The following is a 21,321-nucleotide window of genomic DNA, read 5'->3' on the forward strand; positions in this document are numbered from 1 at the left end:
GCAGGCTACAAAAGACTGAGAGGGGGTGTAATCTGGGGAGTTGAGGACGAGCCGATGCTGTAAAGTACAGCTTTGTGCAAGAGCTGCAGGTGTTACCATTGTCTTAATGATATCACTGTGACAAAGACTTCCGCAGAAGGTCGCAAAGCTATCAGAGGCTTTCAAATGACTGAATCTAAAGTCATTTTTGTCCTTTGATTTATCAGCAGCCCTTCAAAGATCCACATTACACTGAGGTGATGCACAAGGAGGGCCACCCTACATTTAGCAAGAGTTTTCATTAAGAAAAAAAATAACACGACAGTCACCCTGCATTTCAAGAATTAGTAATTCTCTACACTTGTTTCTAGATCTCTAGCTCATCCCAAATGCTACACAATCACGTTTAATTTCTTCTGTGAGTACGGACCCTGCTGGCAAATGTCACACTGTGACAGGCATAAAGCCTGGCCACCACAATCGTGCCCTGAGGGGCTCCGGTGCTGTCACTTCCTCTCAAGTATGTACACAATGCAGTGGTTGATAGCAAACAGAAAGGCCAGATTTTAGTGGTTTTACGTCTGCTGCCCAACAGGCTATTTCCACAAAAAGCACATTTCCAAAAGGAAACATAAAGCATTTTGTTGGATTAGCATAACAACACAACAGTCACAGCCTACCAGTTTAGTCTGACGACATGTTTGGTGCACTCGTGACAGAACGTTTTCAAATAAACACCTTACTACTAAATACATATGATGTGCGGAGGCTGTGGATTTTCTAATTTGCGACATAATTTCTAATGACAAGAGAACAAAAGCAAATGTGTTGGTTTGTTTGTGGCTGCTGACAGAAAATGACTCAAAGCGATTACTACTTCCCACTTGTAAACCTCTCTGTCACACATATTTAAAATCTCCTCCAATGGTATCTCTCCAGTACGAACACTAACGTTATTTGACAAAGCAGGTAAAAGATATCCCCTGTCCAACTGCCTCATTCATGCAAAGGTTAACTACCAGCACTTGTTGAAACCTTTTCTCAATTGTGGCTTTTTGATATGTTGTTTCATAGCACCAAAAGGCTGTTTTCACATGTAAGAGTAACAGGATACATTTCTGCCATCACCAATAATCATCATTAGCTGCAGAATGATACAGTGACACTCAGTCCCAACTAATAGTTGCTGTTGGGGTTATGCGTCTTGCCTTGGTCAGTTCTAAAGAAAACACTTTAGCCTTATGTTTCGATATTAAAGTTTACAAAGAGATTTTAGCTCTTCTCATTCCAATAATCAACCAGTCCATCTGACCATGTCTTACAGCCATGTAAAAAATGAACAGGCAGTTCACCTAAATGTATATATCTTATTTGTATCTATTTAATTATGATGTTTTTATAAGCAAAGTTTGGCAGATTTTGGAAAAAAAAAAACCCAATTTCAAGTCTTGTCAAATATGACAGAGAAAAGTGAGAGCAAGCATTTGGGCGTTTCCCAACTGATCCTGGGAATACAGTACAACATAAAAACACACACACATCACTAATCAATTTGGGAATACTTTTCTGCAATGTGAGTGCCTCTTTCGGAGCACAGAGACTAATACAGTCACTGCTTCCTATGGGGCATGGGTATGAAGCCCTCTTGTGGTCTAAACGTAATCTGTCTGATTCCTAAGCCTTTGCAGAAAAGCACTATATGAATATATGTAAATATAAATAAGCACTCAAAATATACATTGATAGAAATCTGTTTCAAATTGTTTGTAGTTTGAATCCCAAATGGAAATGCAGAAAGTATTTCTCTTATTCCAAGACCCTTCCAAAATCTCACAAAGCTTACGATGTAAGACAGAATCAACAAAAGGCACTTGTCTAATAAGGATCACAAGTTGGATTTAAGATTTCTGAATTCAAAGGGAGTTAGAGGGATTCTAAAGAGCAGGGTGTAAAATTAAAAAGCAGCAACCCTTAAACGATGGCCTAGTGTTAGTTCTTGTCTAAATGGGGGGTGTGTATGTGCAAGCTGGAGTAGTCCCCAGCAGTACACAGTGGCCTGTGGTCTTCCCAAAGGGGCATATAAGCCAACTAAAGAGCCAACTGAGCAGACTGTACTGGCACTTAAGTTGCACTTGGTTGACCTCTGTTGACATATTTTAGATTGTATGTAAATTAAGCATTTGAAATGCCGCCTGGTCTTATGGGAGGAAGTGTGAAGGCCCCAAAGTGGGCCCTTTTTTGTCTTTTCTGGGTGGTTATGCGCTACTTCCTTCAGAAACCTCAAGATGAAGATGAGAGCTTTTCAGTGATGCAGTACACCTGAACAAGCTTGGCCTCCAATATCATCTCACCATTAGCCTGCCAGCCTACACATTTGCTCTTATTCTGTGCTTTTATGTCACTTCCACACACTCACATGGGCGTTGTATACATCACCGATGTTCTTACAGACACAACTCCATTAGTACTTCGTAAATGTAATTAAATATATCTATCTGTGGTTTATGATCTTTCTGCTTTGTCAGAAAACTGGCAGTTTTGTAGTTAGAGCAAAATAGAACAGAAAAATGAACCATGATCACATGCCACAACTGATCACAAGTCAAAGAACATTGGGACAAAAGCACAATTAATGTGAAATTTGTTTGTTGTGCATTAATCTCACATAACTGAGAAATTGTAAGAAGTGCTTTATTTATTTTTTTCTCTTAATTCTATGTTTTATATGGCTTTGGGACTATGATTACATTTTATTTGTGTAAATAGTGAATGTGTTTTACATCTCTGATTTTAATTTATTTGAAGGAGCAGATTGAGTAATTGTGAACATGTCCTCAGTACTGAGATTTTCGCAACACAGTACTTGAATGCAGCACCATGGCCTCTTTGACCAGCTGTCCAATGAGAGTTCAAGACACGAAAGCGCGTGTATTGCTAGCGCGTGTGGGTTGAAGCGAAAACGCGTGAGCGACGCGACCACTACAAGCTTGAATTCCGCACAGTTACAGGTACGACTGCTAGGACAGCTAATAGGCACAACCATTTCATCAATACGAGAATTAACTCCCTCATTGCTGTATTAATCGCTAATGTTAAGAGTCACTAGTAGGGCGGAACGCTGTTGAGCGGTCTTCAAGACACTTTATTTATTAACGCGCGAGCTAACGGTAGCTAGCTGATATTAGCTTGTCAATGCGGTTAGCTGTAGTCTAGTAGCATACCTGTAATCTTACGGTCTGTTTTATCTACTTAATGTAAAGGCACAATATTGCTGCTTCAGACAGTCATTTGTATACTTCATCCTACTTATTTTATACGAATCGGGGGAAAAGGTTAACCTGAAATGTTAACGTTCGCACTTACTGTTAGCTAAAGCATTGTTCACAGCACGCTGTGTCGTATTATCTTGCTTGCTAGCTAGCTTGCCCGGCTCGCTGCTGTCAGATCATTGGCACCGCCCATACTAGGTGGCTATTACTATGTGCTTGATGATTGTCTGATGCAAACGTGTAGACAAGTTTAACGTTGTTTTATCAGTAGCCCGATATGACTGTCAGAGGCATCGACACTCATTTTAACTATTGTAAATTGAGAGATGCTAACCTTGGTTGGTAGCCTAGCCCTGCTGCCGTTAGCATGCCAATGCGTCATCGGCCTGCGCTTGCTCAACACCAGTGTTGCTGTTGATCAAAGTTAGCTCTTTTGGTCTGTCTGTCTGTCTGTTCTGTTTTCATGGCTTTGTAAATGTCGAGATGTCATCAGTTTTACATTTGAGTCTCTAACATTGATTGTTCTGTGGCAGTGTAATTTGGAGAAACATCTCACACGAAGAAGAATGATTAAATAACAGACGCAAAGCCGCGGTCACTGATAAAATACAATTGAGAGTTTTCTCCCTGTTCGCATTGTTGCTGGTTTTGTCGGTAGTTATTCAGTCACTGTATGTGACTCATGGTCTGTAACTGTTAAAAGTCAAATTTAATTATTCTGTTTCTGTCAGAGGAAGGAGAGGCCACTCGGTAATGGACGCCAATAAAGGTGAAGACAAACGTATTTTTAAGTTAATTTACCGCACTAAAATAGATATTGACGTACGTGATAATTGATTTGACATAATTTTACATTTGTTGTTATACATTCACGTATTCATATATTCAACTCTGTCTTAGTCTAAGCAAAAATGGACCTTGATAGGTTTCACAGTATTTATTTATTAGTGCTATTTTACTGTATCGGATTGTGTTATATTGTTAAATGTTTAGTGAGGCATAATTTAAACAACATTCTGGATGAAAAGAATGACAGCCCCCATTATTGTAATTCTAATAAGCAGTTTTTGTCATGATAATGTGACAGACATGCCTATAATAATGTTATTTGTTGGTTTGGCAGGTAAAGGGGATCAAGGGATGCAAAATCCAGGAGGGCAGATGGACAGACCTGCCAACTTTCACTTCTTGGAAAGGTCAGTACCTTTGTTTCATACTGTGTTAGGTGAACTTGAGAGTAACAATTGAAAGATTGTCATGATTACAAAATGCTGTTGTTCACATCAGTTGCTAGACAACTTGAGATGGAATTGGGCAACCAGTAACTGTTTTCTTTGCGGGGGGTTAACTTAAACATATTAAACAACAGTTATCAGCACACAGCATACACATATTATTTACTGCCTGTACAGATATATCAGCTACTTGAAAGTGCTAAAATGTTGCCAGTTGCATATTGATGTAAGTGATGCTTACTAGCCAAACAATCAAAATGATAGTAACTTCTAAACAAATTTTACATGCTGCTGTATTACGCAAGTTGGTAGATGTGCTGATGTGTACTTCCGATTGTTAATACAAACGTATGAGAAAACACAGATGTAATTATGTTATTATTTTATGGTTATAGTAGTTTACCCTGACCAACAGAGATTGAATTATTACTGGTAAATGATACAGTATCACTGTAGACACCCGCCATACTACCAAACCCAAACAGAACCAGAATTATCTTTCTGTCTTATATAACTATGTTGAGATCTTTTGGTTCCCAACCCTGTAGGCTAAGGACTCAGCAGTTAGAAACAATACCACTAACAGTTTTACTTATTGAACGGAGATCATAATATTACTTTTACTATCAATTATTTAAATTCACATCAATTCTCATGTTTCCTGTCTCTCACAGCATGCTTCCCAAAGTAGTGAAGAGGCGAGTGCACGCCTTGAAAAGGCTACAGGTGCAGTGTGCCAACATAGAGGCTAAATTCTACGAGGAGGTCCATGAGCTAGAGAGAAAGTATGCCGCTCTTTATCAGCCGCTGTTCGATAAGGTACAGTTAATAACATTCATGTGATAGAACTTTATGTTGACTCCAACACCACATGTATAAAATTTTCTTTGCTCTTTTCATGTTAATGCAAACAGAGCAAGACTAGGAAAAAACACAGCCTATAAGATCTCTTATTTGTTAAGAGATTGAGTATCTAAGAATCGCGTGTGTTGTTCCCTGCACTGTTGGATAGTGAAGTATATCTCACTGGTCTGATCTGAGGTCAGTGAGGTCGCATCCTTGGTGCTAAATTGAAAACTGCTGCAACGAGTAGTCAACTGTTCTTTTGTCAGTTAAGGCTATTTCCAGAGCTAGTGACAGGAACTCAGCAAGTCTTGGTCGCACAGAAGACTGGCAGCTGTAATCCTGTTGCACCTGTCTGTGCTGTGTGTATATATGTCAGTGTGTGTGTGTGTGTGTGTCAGTCTCTTTCTCAAATGGTGTAGATTTCAGTGTGCTAGCTTAAAATAATTCAGACATATTGAGTAAATGCTTGTTTATGTAAAGATATTTCATGCTCATATTCCCAGATTCTTACCCTAAATAATTGTGTGTGTGTCTGTCTGTCTGTCACAGAGACGAGATATTGTCACAGGAACCGTGGAACCCACAGATGAAGAGTGTGAGTGGCACAGCGACAGAGAGGAAGAGGAGGAGCTGGCTGTAAGTACTCCTTTGATTTCTTCATCTTTAGATTCTGATGAAATTGTACCTGTTTAGCAGAGGAAGAGATCTGCCAAATGACCTAATTAAAATAAAATGAGGTGTTTTCAGCCCAATTCAGTTCTCTCCATATTGGCTGTATGAAGTACAAGACATGCAGGAAAAATTATTTTCACTATCTTTCTTCTCCCTAGTAAAGCAAACCAAAATAGACACTTTTGGATAAATAGGCCAGTAGGGATGTGTCTTACAATAAAAAAAACAATCAAGGTGATGAGGATGTGGTTTTAAATAGAATCACCAGGACTAACAAGTGTGTGACCGACTAGTCGATATCTGATTAATTAATAAACACAAGATCTGTGTCTTGATCACAGTGAGATTTGAAAGCTTAAACTATGCATAAAAAGAATTGTTTTTTAATGAGTGCTCTGCTACACTGTCCGTAGGAGGAGGTAAAGGAAAAAGCTTGTATTGAAGATGCAAAGAAAGAGGAAGCAATGCCAGAGGAGGACCCTAAAGGCATCCCTGAGTTCTGGCTCACCATATTCAAGAGTGTGGACATGCTCAGTGACATGCTACAGGTACATTTAAATGCTTGATCTGTCACTCGTGCCCTTCACACATTTCATCTCATTTCTGTGCTCAGGTGTCATTGATCTGACTGTTTGTGTACCACCAGGAACACGATGAGCCCATCCTAAAGCACCTGAAAGATATTCAAGTGAAGTTTTCTGAGCCTGGTCAGCCAATGGTCAGTAATAAACAAGTGATGTCATTTGAAATGAATAAAACTAAAGTTAAAATGCTTAGTGGACTTATCTGTCTCTCTTGGTCATCCTCCCACAGAGTTTCACATTAGAGTTTCACTTCGAGCCAAATGGTTACTTCAATAATGCAGTTCTCACTAAAGTCTACAAGATGAAGTCAGAGCCTGATGCCTCAGACCCTTTCTCATTTGAGGGGCCAGAGATCATTGACTGTGAAGGGTAAGAGCCAGAGCGCACAAACATATCTGTTAAACTGTGACTTTGGCACGAATGATGTTGAAGTTTGAGAAAAAAATAGATTGTGTGTTTTGTAAAACACAGCTATTCAAGCTTTCTATATTAATCTCTCTTGACTTTGCATCCCACATATCAGCCTCCACTTGGCACTTCTTCCAACTTTTACCTTTTTTATGTGTTCTGCCGCCTCTCATTTAATTTTTTATTTTTTGTACATCTCTCTCCAGCTGTCAGATAGACTGGCACAAGGGGAAGGATGTGACCGTGAAAACCATTAAGAAGAAACAGAAGCATAAAGGCCGTGGCACTGTCCGCACTGTTACCAAACAGGTTCCCAACGACTCATTCTTCAACTTCTTTAATCCTGTCAAAGGTGAGAACTCACTCAGAAAAAGACACCCAAAATGTAGTGGATTTCTCTGGATGCTTGAATGTAACATTCAAAGCAAAAATCCCTTCTTCTTTCAGTGACTTATTTATGCATGTGACATAAAAGTAAACATTTAAATTCTTAGCTTTCCTCTTTTAGTTGTGTATGCACTGGCATTGTGCATAAACCTCTTGGACAAACCCTGTATCACTGAAAGCTCAGAAAGGGAGAGGCACACACATACACACCTGCTTGACATTCAACATGTTTTTGCATGTATGTCAATGTGGTTTCATCATTGGTCACCGCATTAAGCTGAATTCAACAGCAGGTGGCACCAGACACTTAGACTGTGTCAGATTTTGCAGTTCTGCTTTGTGTACTTGAACAGTCCACAGCCTGTTGCTTATTAATGTTGAACTTTGTACATGTAGCTGTGCTCACTGGGGTGTCAAACTTATACATCATCTTTGGTTTTACTGTTCCATCTTAGAAAGCTGAGAAGTTCTTGTATTGCTAAATAACGAGTTGAAGTCTTGGCTAAAACTTAAGGGGAAATTGTGAGACCACTCAAAAAACAAGAGTGTAGCTCTACTGTACGCATTTAACAAATCAGTTGTGAGTGTTAAGTTTATATATAACTCTTCTTTTGAGAGTAAACCTCCCAAAGAACTTCAAAAGAATAAATGAACACTGGACTTCTTTATCTTTTCTAACTTAAGGCCCACTTCTCATTGTGAAATATTTCCAAAGACCACCTTCCCAACTTAAGAAGAAAAAAATAAGATGACAAGGAAGAGGAAAGAAGGAAAAAATAGACTGGGCTGTGTCTGGTTTTCACCACCCTCAGCGCAGTGTTTACTGCTAACCATCACTCCCTGACATTTTGAATCCAAACTGAATATATTCAGGGTAGTATTTCCTCACCATGGGCTTTGGGGCTTTTACTGGCACAGTTTCCTTCACATGTTTGTTTGATATTTCATGTTTAGTGTGGTGAAATTCAAGTGTAATTGGTGCATGATGCATTTTAGTCTGACTTTTTTCAATTCCTGAGCACATTTAGATATAAGTTTGTAAATTACAAAAAAAAGGGTAAGTTTAATCTAAACTTTTGGCAGTAAAACTGACTGAGTGAGGTCTACCAATTGGTTAAGAATGGCTGCTCTAACATTTTCAACAAGAGTGAGGGAATAGCCTCTTACATTTTCATAATTTTGTCTGATAAAACCCATAGTATATTAGGTGATATTGAAGTCTCTAATCTTTGAATACAGTGACGGTTTCACTAGGATCAGATATCTTGAAACGAGTCATTATCACTCAAAGAAGCAGTAGTTTAGGCAGCATGTGCCTTTATTTTAATGACTGTCGTCTTTGCTGTGTAGTCTGCTTACCTGTCAGACATGCCTGGACTTATTCTGACTTTCACAAGTCGACCTGATCACTCATTGGCTGAGCAAGTGTTTGTCTTACTGGTTCAGTCGAAGCCTCAGTATATGAATGGTGACTATAAATAGATCGTTCAGGTGTTCAGTTTTAGGGTGGGTTCTTGGTTGTCCATTCGTGACTAATCATCCCAGGCTGATCATGTGAACATGTGCACAAAGTTCATGTCACTCGACTGCTGTGGAGTTCATGAATCTATAAACTGAGTATTTATTGTGCATACAGTATTTTTATTAAATTGAATTAGAGAGTAGATGTAAACTTAAACACTGTTTTTATGGGAAATTAGTTTTGTCTTTTTTGTGTATCTCAGCAAGTGTGTAACAAGCAATATATGTAGTATAAGTAAGTTTGTCTACCAGAGAGCACTGACAAGTTTAACTCTGACTGACTGGTGATTTAAGTAAAAACAGTGAAATGTTATCAGCCTCAAAATTACTGTATTGTTTCAGCTTTAATTGTAAGCTCTGCCGATTTGCTTTCCTTCAGTGTGCGATGTCAGTTGATGCTCATATTTGTTATGTACAGTAACGTGCGGTGAGGTTTGTGGTTGGGGAAGCACTGACTTTCAAAGTCAGATTTACAAACATATAATTCTAATAAAATAGCGTAAATTCAGTCAAAGAATTTTAGGTGTATTGGATTGTTTGGTTATTGTTGTTGTTTTAACTTTAGCAAAAGTAAACCACGTATTAAACTCTTGACCTTCAGGCTCACTATCGCCCCCGTCTGTGAGGCAGAGGTACTTGCTGCTATTTCTTTGTGGTTTTGTGTTCTTGTGCAGAAAGAAAAAACACATACTCAAAAACCAGTGTTTTATAGGAAAATTAGATAAAGTAACAGAAATGGAGACCACTGTGCAGTAATGCCAACAGCAGATCCTATAGCTAAGATTGTACATTTGCTTAGGAAAATTTGTGTCATTTTGCTCCGATATTTATATCTTCAGTTTATTGTGTGTCACACCCTGTTTTTTTCCTTAACAACAGGACTAAGCCACAGCGGTTTTAACTTCACATACTGTTTAATTTATAAGTAAGGTAATTAATAAGTAAGGTACAGCACCTTGTACATGTTGCAAGCAGTTTCCTCTAATACAGTGCTGTTGAAAGAAGAGGAAGGATGGGATGAGGTCACCAGTGGAGTGCAGCTGTTTGCTAACAGGCTTGTCACTTTGTGAGGATGATGCGGCCCTGCATTGTGATGTCATTAATAATGAGCAAAGTTACTGCCTTGAATGGGCCTTTGTATTTTTGTTGAATTACACACGAGATCCCAAAGCTGCCCTGTGAACGCTATTAGAAAACAAATGTCACACCTATGACTGATACGTCTAAATAATCATTTTCACAAGAAAGTGCCATTTTAAAATCCAGTTTTTACATTTCTATTCATATCTTTACTCTCACTTTCCTTGTAAAGCAGTGCATTGTGGTGTTTATTACTTAAATTGTATGTTCTTTTTGTTACAGCTTCACCAGATGGAGAAATGGTGAGTACAATGTAGCTTATTCTTCATTAAAAAACACATCACCACCTGTTTTTATTGCGTCTTCCTTTACCATCAATCTGTTGGATTTGTGGCTGTCTTAAAATGGCGTCTTTGTGTTCTTGTTTTATAGGACGAAGACTCTGAGTTCACCCTAGCCACAGACTTTGAGATTGGTCATTTCTTCCGTGAGAGAATAGTTCCCAGAGCAGTGCTGTATTTCACTGGAGAGGCTCTGGAAGATGATGAGAGTGTGAGTGTTTTTCCTCCAGTACGCACGCACGCACGCACACACACACACACACATACACACACACACAGTGTAGATTTTCATGCCCAATGGGGACATTACATAGACTTACATTCAGTTCCTGTAGACTTACTCAAATCAAAACCATAACTTGCCTAACCTTAACCTTTACCCTAACCTTAACCTAAACCTCATACTCAACCCAACCTAAAACCAAGTCTTCACTCTAAAAATGATTCATTTCCCCATGCGGACTTGCATTTTGTCCCCATAAATAAGGCGGGTCCTCACAATTTGATTGTGTAAACAGATTTTTGTCCTCACAGCTACAGGATTGCATACACACACACAAATCTTTTGGGTATATGTACAAGTTAATTTTTATTTTTATTTTTTTTAAACACAGTTTGAAGAGGAGGAGCTGGACGAGGGAGATGAAGAGGTTAGTAAATACCACTTTGACTTACAAAATTTCTCACTGAATTTTTATATACCAGAAAGCTGAGGGCTGTACGAAGAAGAATTTGTGTTTTTTTGAGGTAACAGCAATGTTAACTCTGGTTTTTCCATTGTTGAAGCTGGTTCACTCCATACTCCACACCATAGTAACATAGATTGGCTTGCATTATAAATTTATTGCAGGTACTTGTATGCTGTGGGATATATTGAGAAAATGACCGTAGAGGGTTTGGTTAATCCATGTTTGACAGTATATATGTTTTCATTCTGAGTAGGACAGTGTTTAAGTGGCTGGTGTCAAACACATTTCATTTTGCTTTTGTTAACCAGTATTACCTCACAGCAGAAATTGAAGCTCTAAAGCTCTATACTTGTTGCACTTATAAGATATGATAGTAATCCTACTTATGGCTTTAAATTACCTTTTTAGTTTTTACTCCGTTTCACACTGCTGGGCTTGCAGCTAAAAGAATAAGGCTAATTAATATAATGGAACACACAAATGCAATTATAATCAGATGTACTTGTGTCCTAATGACAGGGCGGTGATATTAAGAGCTGAAAGGGACTTAAAGCCACTGCTGCTGCTTCTTCTTGACATTTTGAGCACACATCTTCCTCAGACTGCTTGTGGCATGTGTGTCTTTTTCATTGTGTTTGCTCAGACATTATAAGCCTATTAATCTTACAGTCTGAGATTTGTTATCTGCTTTCCTTTTTGTACTTTATACTTGGCAGTTACAGAAGGGCTGCTCTCAACTTGGATTTTTTGTTTAACTTATTCATATTTGTCTAACATTAAAATTTGTTCTTGGTTTTGTAAAAATATCCCACTCTGTTGCCAGTAGGTTTGCAGTTGCTCATGTGCTGCACCGCCTCTTTCGCATGAACGTGCTTATGGACACGTTGGGAAATCCTGCTTTGACTTATTAAGTTGTATCACTGCTAAACCATACAATAATAATTTGTTAAATGACCTATAATGATTTTGTCTTTTTGTCTCAGGAGCAAGATGAGGAGGGTGATGATGACGATGACGAGGGAGACTTTGACCCCAAGGTCAGAATGAATTCTTGACTTGTTTTTCTGCTGTGATTATTGATTGTGCAAGTGCTAGTGATGCATTTTTACATTATTTTTAATCGTTTTCCGTGTGAGTACTTTTATTGGTGCAGAGATGGTGTTATGTGGCCAGCCAGTGAGTTAAGCATTTAGACAAGGTCACCAGCCATTACATGTGGGACACACAGTAAGCTGAAGCTCACTCCTACTCTAATGACTTCGTGAATTTATAACATGCATTATTTTATTTGTTTCTAGAAAAGCAGAGCATCACTTCCTCTGTAACAGCACTGTTTTTAACAGCCCTTTTGGTTAACAATGGAGCTGAAAGGAAGCAACCTTCAGTGTGTCTCTGCTTTTACGTTCTCATAGTGGAACATCATGCACACATCTGCAGAGATGAACTCTGTTGTCATGTTGGTCTTTGGTTTATTTTGAGAGAAAGACTTGTACGGTTGCACCAGGCAGTGAATGCACTCAGGAGATGCCATTGCAAACATCACCTGACTAATTAAAAGTTGCTTACTAACAATGCGCAGAGTTCTTCAGTTGTATCTCAGATTTCCTCCTCAGGCTCAGACATACATTGTGTCTTGCCTATGGAAGACTTTAAGAGGTGTGTTTTTGTTTTTTTGTTTTTTACGTAATGACAGTCAGTGAAAGAGTCATCTATTATGGGGTTTAGTTTGTTTGAGATGACCCATAATGAGCTATGCTCCATTCTGATAGTGAGTGGGTGCATAACGTCGTCTGGAGTGACCAGCATTGCTGCTTTGTCTGCCAGTGAGTTTCTTTAGTAGCTCGTTGTAGTGGGTTTCTCTCCTCATGGTACCTGTTCAGTTATTGATTTTACTTCAGGAATTCATGTGTGCTCATTCACCAACTTGAGCAATATTTCACTCACTCATGCTCACTGTTGTTTCTGAATGTGATGATTAAACTTGTGCATATTGTTGTCTCTCCCTCCCCTGGATTCCCCTTCATTACAGGCATAATCAATCATTCTCACCCAATGCATTTCTAGGTAAGGGAGAAATAAGGATGGCGTCCCATACCCATTATACACTTTGGTTTATTATTCTGGCTGCTTCTCTTTCACTACATCCTTTATTCTCCCAGTAGTCCAAGGTTTTTTGGACCCTCAGCTCACATCTTGGGTAGATACAGCTTCTGTTCTCCCTGTCCTATCTTTGCCCTTTCCATCGGTTTGTTTTTCCTCCTTTTCCCCCATCCCAGTTTTCTAACATTATTCCTTCGCTTGAACAAACCAGATTAAAAAAATCTTTAGTGTCTGCTTACTCGTAAGCTTTTTCTAGTTGCTAGTTAATGCCCGGTGGCTTCATTAGCTGTCAGTCTTGATGTTTTCTTATTTTTTTTTCTTTGTTCCCTACAGAAAGAACAGCCCCAGCCTGCCGAATGCAAACAGCAGTAACCATGGTGATCAGGGGAGGTGGAGACCTGCTGTCCTTCAAATCAGCTCTTAACCAATCAGCAAGCTCTCCTACTCTTGCAGGCTCTACCCTTTTATGAACTTTCATCTGAATGCAATAGAACGCAAACCAAACTGCGTTTTTACTATGTGCATGACTTCTTTTTCTTTTGTCTTGCGCCCATTTCATCCCTTTTTATTTAGTCTCATTTGAATTCAAAGCGGGAAGTGACTTGACTCTAATTATAATACCATGCTATCACATAGGGACAGTCTTCTTCTTTTGGTAAGGTGGAGTAGGATGCTACTGCCAAGAACCTCTGAACTTCATAGTATGGAAGAGAAAAGATAGGAAAGAAATGGTTCCACAGCTTAAGTTATCATGGAAATAAATCAGTTACTCAGGGTTTTTTAATGCCAACAAGAGAAGAAGCGTAAGTTTACCAGGAAACTGCTGAACAAGTTTGACTTTCACTGGGGTTACTGCAGTATTTTTCTTTTGTTATGGTGTTTTTTAAAAGACATACAATGTATCATTTTGAATTTAATTTACTTTTTTAAATGTTCATTGTCATGTCATTGGACTATTTATTCTAGTGTCATGCAGCTGTATTAAGTGGTGCATTTTGGGAACTCTTGAGGCCCAGCTGCAGTACAATGCTCATTCTTACTGGCTCAAATCTTGTTTGGGCTTAGCAGGTCGGCAAAATGCAAATACTGCCAAGTCAAGGTTTTTATTATTGTCATTATTATGATTATTATTATTATTATTATTATTATCATCAACAACAACATGAATCTCAGACATTGAACAGTTGTGTTCTACTTCAGTACTGCTCACCCAGCCGTATTGGGCTTAACAAGCATTTAAACTGAGCACTTGAGTGGACTCAACATTAATTAAGATCATGTGAGGTCGTACTTCTGTCTTGTATTGTTTTTTCCAGTTTGCCCCATCACTCCTGAAATGCTCTTTGAACTCATGTTAACAAGCATTATAGCAATTTACGAAATCCATGCTTTTGAAAAGCAGACACGTCTGTCTACATAGTTTGTTTGAACTTGTTGGATTTTCCCAGCCTAAGTATCACATCCAGTCTGGTAAACACATTTAAGCTGACAGTGGCTAACTGCAGCCTGTTGTGGTAAATTAACATGTCATTTTAAGTCCATGATGGGACAGTGCCAACAAACCAAAATGAAAGACAAACCACACCGTCCTCTTTTATTGAATTGTTTGCCAATTGTCATTAACACAGTGTAATCTAATTCTGCATTTGAAGTTGTTTAAGAATATATAACCATTTCTGTTATTGTCTAATGATTCAGTAGAATGTCTGTGGAAAACAAATAGAAGAGATTGCCAATGTATTTTATATACTGCACTTGGATTTTGGCCGTTTGGTTGGACATGTTTGCCTGGTGACTGGTCAGCGATGGCAGTCACAGCGAAAATAACACCCACCCCTCCTCTCTTTTTAAAAAGAACGATTGTAGATCTTGTTGAACAGATCTCTTAAGAGCCACGGTTGACATCTTCAAATCTCCCACATTGGACCGTGTGCTAGCAATGGCCTTAACTGGTTCTTATTCACAATTTGTTACTTGCGCAATATTTCTTTTCAATTTGTACAGAGTTAGTTAAAATATTCTATTAAAGTTGTGCAACATGGAAATCTGTTTTCTGTGTGTGTCCTCTGTTCTCTTTTTGGTTGATTGTCTCCTCAAAAAGTAAAAGTAATGAGTAAAGCTTAGTGATGAAAAAAAAATAACACTAAGTTTGTGTAGCTGCACAGCATCTTTCTCATTTTTTGTCTCATTAAGAGTCTCACAAATCCCTGAGATTAATTTTGCGTGTTGTTGAAAGGTTGGAAACCACTGGTCTACACATTTTATGACTAATTTAAGATGTAGATGGTGAGGAAAAGTGAGACTTTTGTCTTTGTCCAAGTGCTGCTGATGCCTGTAGTGCCTTTTTCACAGCACGCATTCTGACTTATAGTGGCAAAAGTACAGGTGTTAAACCATAATGCTAACAAATAGATTGTTAGTGTATTCAAATGTCCATGAACAGTAAAAGGACCCTGAAACTGAGCCAGCTAAATGGAATTCAGCCATTCTTCATTGTATTTACACATTGTACTTTTGTGCGTCCTGTCTGCAGTGAAAATGGCACATCATCACTCATCAGCCAGCTGCACCACTCTGACAGCAACAAACTGGACGTACTGAGCAGCTCTCAACATCTTACTGTAGAGCGATTATGTGCTCAGATAACTTTCCCTGGCTGAATTCACAGGCTGTTGACAGAAACACAATGTTACTGGGCACTGAACAGCCACACACTGAGTTTACTATGAGGCACCAGGTGACGATTTGCAGATGATTAGCAGGAGCTTAAAGCAAAGCATGCAGTCTTTTTGGCCTTAGAATGTGGGAACTGGCCCTTTTCTTCCTCACCAACACCACAGTGACTTTGTGACAGCATGGTGGTATCCACTGCTGGAGGAATTTGCTGACAGTCTGCCAAACATCAGGAAAGACAACCAGAATGCCTGGAATTCAGTCTTGCAGATAGAGAAAACACGTACGTCCTCTGACAGACCCTTGTAATGCATTGTGGGAGATAAAGGCTGCGTGCTCTGGAGTTTCTGGAGGAGGATGGCGACACCGTGTCCTAGCAACCCAGGTTTTCTGCTGACTGCTGAAAAACAGGTGCCTTCTTATCCTGTCACTTTATCCAGCGACACTTAAAACTGCATGAGCTGATGTTTCTGTCTTCATCGGAACACAAGTGACATGTGACAGGGTGAGAAAGCAAAGGTCTGGATAAGATCAAGTTCTCGATAAGGGCTGGATCACTGCCAACACTTCAGTCCCCTTTATTAATAATAATAAACATGTATAAGGTAGTTTTGACGTTTTGGAGGGAATGAGTGGGCAGCAGTGAATTGTGATCCTTCAGTTTTCCACATCAGGCTGACCACAAACTGAAATCTCTCTACAGTCCTTTTGTAATTTTTGGGTCATTTTGCTCTGCAGACTTGTGAACAAGACATTATTCATACTCAGGCTGCTGTGCGGGGGTTTGAGGATTGCTTCACTATAACAAGGAGTCCAGTTGTGCGTGTCTTATTTATGTGCTTCAGCAACACAGTTAGGAAAATGGGGCTGTTGGACATTTGCCTGCTTCCAGTTTGCACTGAAAATTGATATTTAAGCTGTATGTGTCAACTAGACACCAGCGTCAACCACTATAACAAAATGACATTAGAGACCAGTGCAGTAATTCAGCAGTAATACACTCTTATGAAATGTCGTGGTTTGAGGCTACAAAAGACTCTTCTGTTTGTACATTGAGAAATGTTTTTGTCTTTTGACATTTAGACTTCAGGACAAACCAGGAGTTTTCGAGGCTGAGCTCCATAGAGTGAGAAAATTGAAGTGAGACTTTAATATCTGTGCTCTCTTTTAAATCCTTTGCATGCTACTCCTCAGCTGTCTGCGGTTTTCTCAAGTGTGTGTGCGCATGGATGAATGGACAAAGAGGTTGTTAAACATGTATCAACAACGCATGTAGAAGTTTGGTGGACTCAAAGGGAGATGATTTCTGAGCTGTGCATATGAGCAGCACAGTAGAACAAAGGAAAGTATTCAGACTGCAGGGATTATCCCTAAATGATGCCTTCTGCCATCCTCTCATCCTCATCCAGCAGAAGCGTAAGAGGTGCAGTCTTCTTCCGACCTTCCTTCCAGCTGCAGCTGCACCCACTATCCCACTCTTGGCCCCAAGGTGCTCTTGGCAAAGCCTCTACGTGAGTGTGCGTGAACGAGTTTGTCTGTGTGGGGTCTTTTGTATCATCGTCTCCCAGTCGGAAGTGATGTGAGCGAGACTGAGTTCCAGAGAATGAAAGGAATAGAGAGTTGCTTTATGCTGCTGACGCCGGGTTGGTCGGCACAACTGAATGAACTGAACTGGAAGCGAGATAAAGAGCCCATTAGTGCTTAGATCTGATAACGTTACTGATGGTGTTGACAAAAGAACTCGCAGCTTTGCACACAGTTTGATCTTTCCATCGGTTTATGTGGTAGTGTATGAATTACAAAATTAAAGTTAGTGTCTCATTATTTTCTTTATTCAAACTTGCTAGCAGCAGCGCTCTGTCGATGGCGCTGATGGTCAGTCGGTCCACCTCTTTCACTGAAATATCTCAACTAACACAACACAATAATAACACAACTATTGGATAAATTTTCATCAACCGTCACTCAAATATTCATTCATGGTGCCCTTAGGATAAATCCCAGCGACATTTGTGATCTCCTGACTTTTGTCTCTAATGCTACTATGACAGTGAACAGTGTGAATTTTAGATTTTGTAGTTTATGACCAAACACCTGTCAGACCCATGACCTTTCCATCAGCCTCAGTTATACTGTGTGTAGTACTAACTAGCAAATGTCAGCATCCTAACAGATGAAAAAATTATGGCAAACATGCTAACACGGTACCTGCTAAACATCAGCATGAAAGCTTTATGTTGTTTAATGGAAGTCTACTACTCACTGAGCCGCCCACTGGTGTTAGCACAATAACCAGCAAATTGAACCCCTAATGTCAGCCACACCTCAGATCTGCTGCAAACGATTTTGATGTATTTTTTGATGGGCATTTTATGCATTCTGGAAGCAAGAGGGCTGAACAAAAACAGCTCTCTTTCTCTGTTAGTGTGAGATCTGTTTATTGTTAAGCAGATTATTCTGAAATCTCAGCAGAAAAATGTCCCACTGGACCCAAAGCCTTTTGATCTGACCGTCCAAAGTGAAAACAAAAACTCCTCCAAAGGAGTGTTGCTCCAAAAATGCATCTTCCTGGAGTTTTTAGCTCTAACATGTTGGTGTAAGATGGTTAACACAAGAAAGGACAAAGTCAGGTGATCTTCGCCATCCCTTGTAACAATAATAAACACTTCAGTGATCTCAATTAAGTTACGTACATAAGTTAGTGATACCAGACTGTCCTTCTGGACCGATGGGCCATCAGAGCAATGGCTGTTTATTCAGGAAATGCTGTCAGACAAATGGGCTTTCGGTTCAGTAGTACTATTGGGATTTCAAAAAATAGAAGTAAGCGATTAAATTTGATGTAACTCATCATGTAGTGCAATAAATCAAAGCTCAGCAAATGAATGAGCAGTAAAAATGCAAAGAAGGCAGCTCAGCTGTCACTTAAACCTCTCCTGACAGCAACTGCCATGCATAAACAAGACCTGCCACACACTGCAGAGCGCTCATGGGAACTCTGTTCAGGAACTGTGCTGCACAATCTTCTTCAGGAGAGAATAAACAAGGTCACTACTAACTGGGTTTCACAATACCTTTTCCATCATCTCAGGCCAGCACTCTCAAATCCCCCAAGATCTTCCAGCGATGGATTTTTGACAAATGTTGGCAGAAAACACAATCTGTGTCTTGTTTCTTTTTCTTTTTTGACCCACTCATTTCAGGCTGGAGCATGTCCAGGCTACCTGACTGGCATGTCTTTGGACATGCAGGATGAGGAGGATGTGCAAAGTGTAGAGAAAAGACCAGGATGTGGAATCAAACCCGAGCAGACCACTGAGTAAATGTAAGACTGAAACTAAATTTGAGACATTAGAAGGAGCTGTTGAAGGTGAAAGGTGAATATCATTCAAAAGGTTCCTAGTGCCAAACTGATTTTGCAATCTGCTACATTAAAGTGACTTGTCAGTCCCTTTATGTTTAGGCTGTCTCTATGAGCTTAACCTGAATAACTATGCACAATGGTCAGTATAACTAAGCTAATCTTATTACCTTTACGGCATAATCACCAGTTACTTCTCTATCTGGTATGTGTGGGAAAGTAAGCTTCTCACCCAATCACAACCAGCGACAGGGTAGCACACCTCTGTCTGGATTTATGAATGAATCAGTGAATGATCAGGAAACTGGGTGTGGCATGTTTAACCTCATGCCACACCATCACGCCTAACACGGATAAAGCCGCCTGTCACACCTAGACTACATGAACAGGTATTGGATTACATATAAGTAAGCACAGAATCACAGTCAAGGTTGTGTCAAGTCAAGTGTTGCATGCTGGGCTATGCTCAGTTTTGTTTCCAGGTAAAGAAAAAAGAAAGAAAAAAAACCATGACAGAAATTGAAGAAAATTTCTTTGCAATAATTGACTGTTATGATTGGCTTCTCCCCAGAGAGAGATGGGGTGAGGCGATACAAGGTAATCTCTAAATTAATCCAAGGACTTGATTTTGATTAATTGCCTCCAGTGTAAGCTTTCAGACATGTTGAAGCACAGCTGCATAAATGAGCAAACAATCGGGAGAATTTCTTCACTATTAAATCATCTTTTCATTGTTCCTCTTGGCGTTATGTGGATTATCGGACAATGACGCCTTGTCTTAGTGTTTGACTACAAGTCCGCATTGTTTCCACAAGACATGATGGATAATGTCCTGACTGACTGAACTGTCAACTCGATACATTTAGTTCATGTCTTAAGACAACTTGGTGGAGTGGATGGATTCAAAGATCTGGACCCAGGCAAGATGGATAAACCATTTGTGAAAGGAAACCTTTTGCTCATGGAATTGAACAGCACAATCCTGAAAGGTTTAATCGTCAAGCCTCGAAGTCCAGTCCATGGCCCTGCTCCCACCACAGACTTGTTTAGGTTCTATGGAAAGATTCTAGGTTTATCATACAAGCCACTATGCAGGCAGCCAAGTGAATGCTGCGTTCCTGATGGGAGAAGAACTGCAGACGTGCATACCTGTCGTTCTTCATGGAGTCAGGTTTGCGAGAATGAAGTGCCGGACTTTGCGAGCAACTTGCTAGATCACATCTCGAAATTCTCACCTGAGTCTTGTCACGTGGGTCGTGTGGTGTGAAAAGGAAGTGTGGTTATCAGACTGCATAGTTCACACAGCTTTGTGTTGAGGTATGTGTTAATGATAGTACGACACAACAATTAGAATTGTTTTTAATTTGAAATGACATGAGATACTCTTCTTCCGGATGAACGGCATTCTGGAAGTGCTTAACAGACCAATGAAGGCATGTAACTAAATATATTCGCTCAAGTACAGTACTGAAGTATAATTACATGCACATACCGGTAGGTCTTTTCACTTTGTGCTTCTGTCTGTTATTTTAGAGAGAAATGTTTTTTCTGCTCCATTACATTCCACTGACGCTTATACTATTTTTTGTGCAGGTCATATGATGCAATTTATCTCAAGCAGCCACAATATTAAAATGCTGTTACTTATACATCAGCGGAACAATAACGATCTGAGAAAATAAAATATTTTTTCTTAAGGAATGGTGATTATGTATGGACTGAATTGTATTCAGGCCCTGACTCACTTAATAAAAAAATCCATCAAATATGTAACTGAGTATCTTTACATTCTTGTATTGCTTGTTGTTTCTTTGCCATCTTTGACTCTTTCTGACTTTTGCCGTCACACAGTGACAAGCCAGTTCCACATGAGACAGAACAGAGTGTATGACAGCAGCCATGTCTGTTGTCATTGTTCTCCAACGGTTCCTCCTGCAGCATTGTGTTTGACTGTGCATTGCCCTCATCAGCCATTTGTTCTTTTTCCCACGCTGCTGAATGCCAGCGTGGCCACAGACACACACACGCAGGGCTTATCAGAACAATGCCTCAAATAGCTCTGGAGTCTCATCACAAGGGCATGTCACCATAGAGTAGAAGAGGATGTGCATAAGTGTGTGTGTGTGAGAGAGAGAGAGAGAGAGAGAGAGAGAGAGAGGCCAAAGTCATAAATGTG

At 39.6% G+C, this 21,321-nt stretch overlaps 1 protein-coding gene across 3 annotated transcripts; it reads left to right on the forward strand.

Moving 5' to 3' along the window:
* The first annotated feature begins 2,858 nt into the window (after positions 1–2,858).
* Positions 2,859–14,959, forward strand: nap1l4a (nucleosome assembly protein 1-like 4a). Of its 3 annotated transcripts, none has more exons than XM_046394344.1 (14): positions 2,867–2,987; positions 3,980–4,017; positions 4,372–4,444; positions 5,158–5,302; positions 5,879–5,965; positions 6,415–6,549; positions 6,648–6,719; positions 6,815–6,954; positions 7,200–7,345; positions 10,264–10,283; positions 10,414–10,533; positions 10,937–10,972; positions 11,995–12,048; positions 13,445–14,959. In XM_046394344.1, the coding sequence occupies exons 2-14, from the start codon at positions 4,002–4,004 to the stop codon at positions 13,481–13,483; spliced, it is 1,083 nt and encodes a 360-aa protein (XP_046250300.1). In that variant the 5' UTR covers positions 2,867–2,987; positions 3,980–4,001; the 3' UTR covers positions 13,484–14,959. The 3 variants fall into 3 exon arrangements, with proteins under 3 accessions (XP_046250302.1, XP_046250300.1, XP_046250301.1); XM_046394345.1 differs by lacking the exon at positions 13,445–14,959 and adding an exon at positions 13,041–13,075; XM_046394346.1 differs by lacking the exon at positions 3,980–4,017 and having other exon boundaries at positions 2,859–2,987.
* The last annotated feature ends 6,362 nt before the right edge of the window (positions 14,960–21,321 follow it).

Source organism: Scatophagus argus, chromosome 7 (genome assembly GCF_020382885.2).
Source record: "Scatophagus argus isolate fScaArg1 chromosome 7, fScaArg1.pri, whole genome shotgun sequence".
Lineage (NCBI taxonomy): Eukaryota > Metazoa > Chordata > Actinopteri > Scatophagidae > Scatophagus > Scatophagus argus.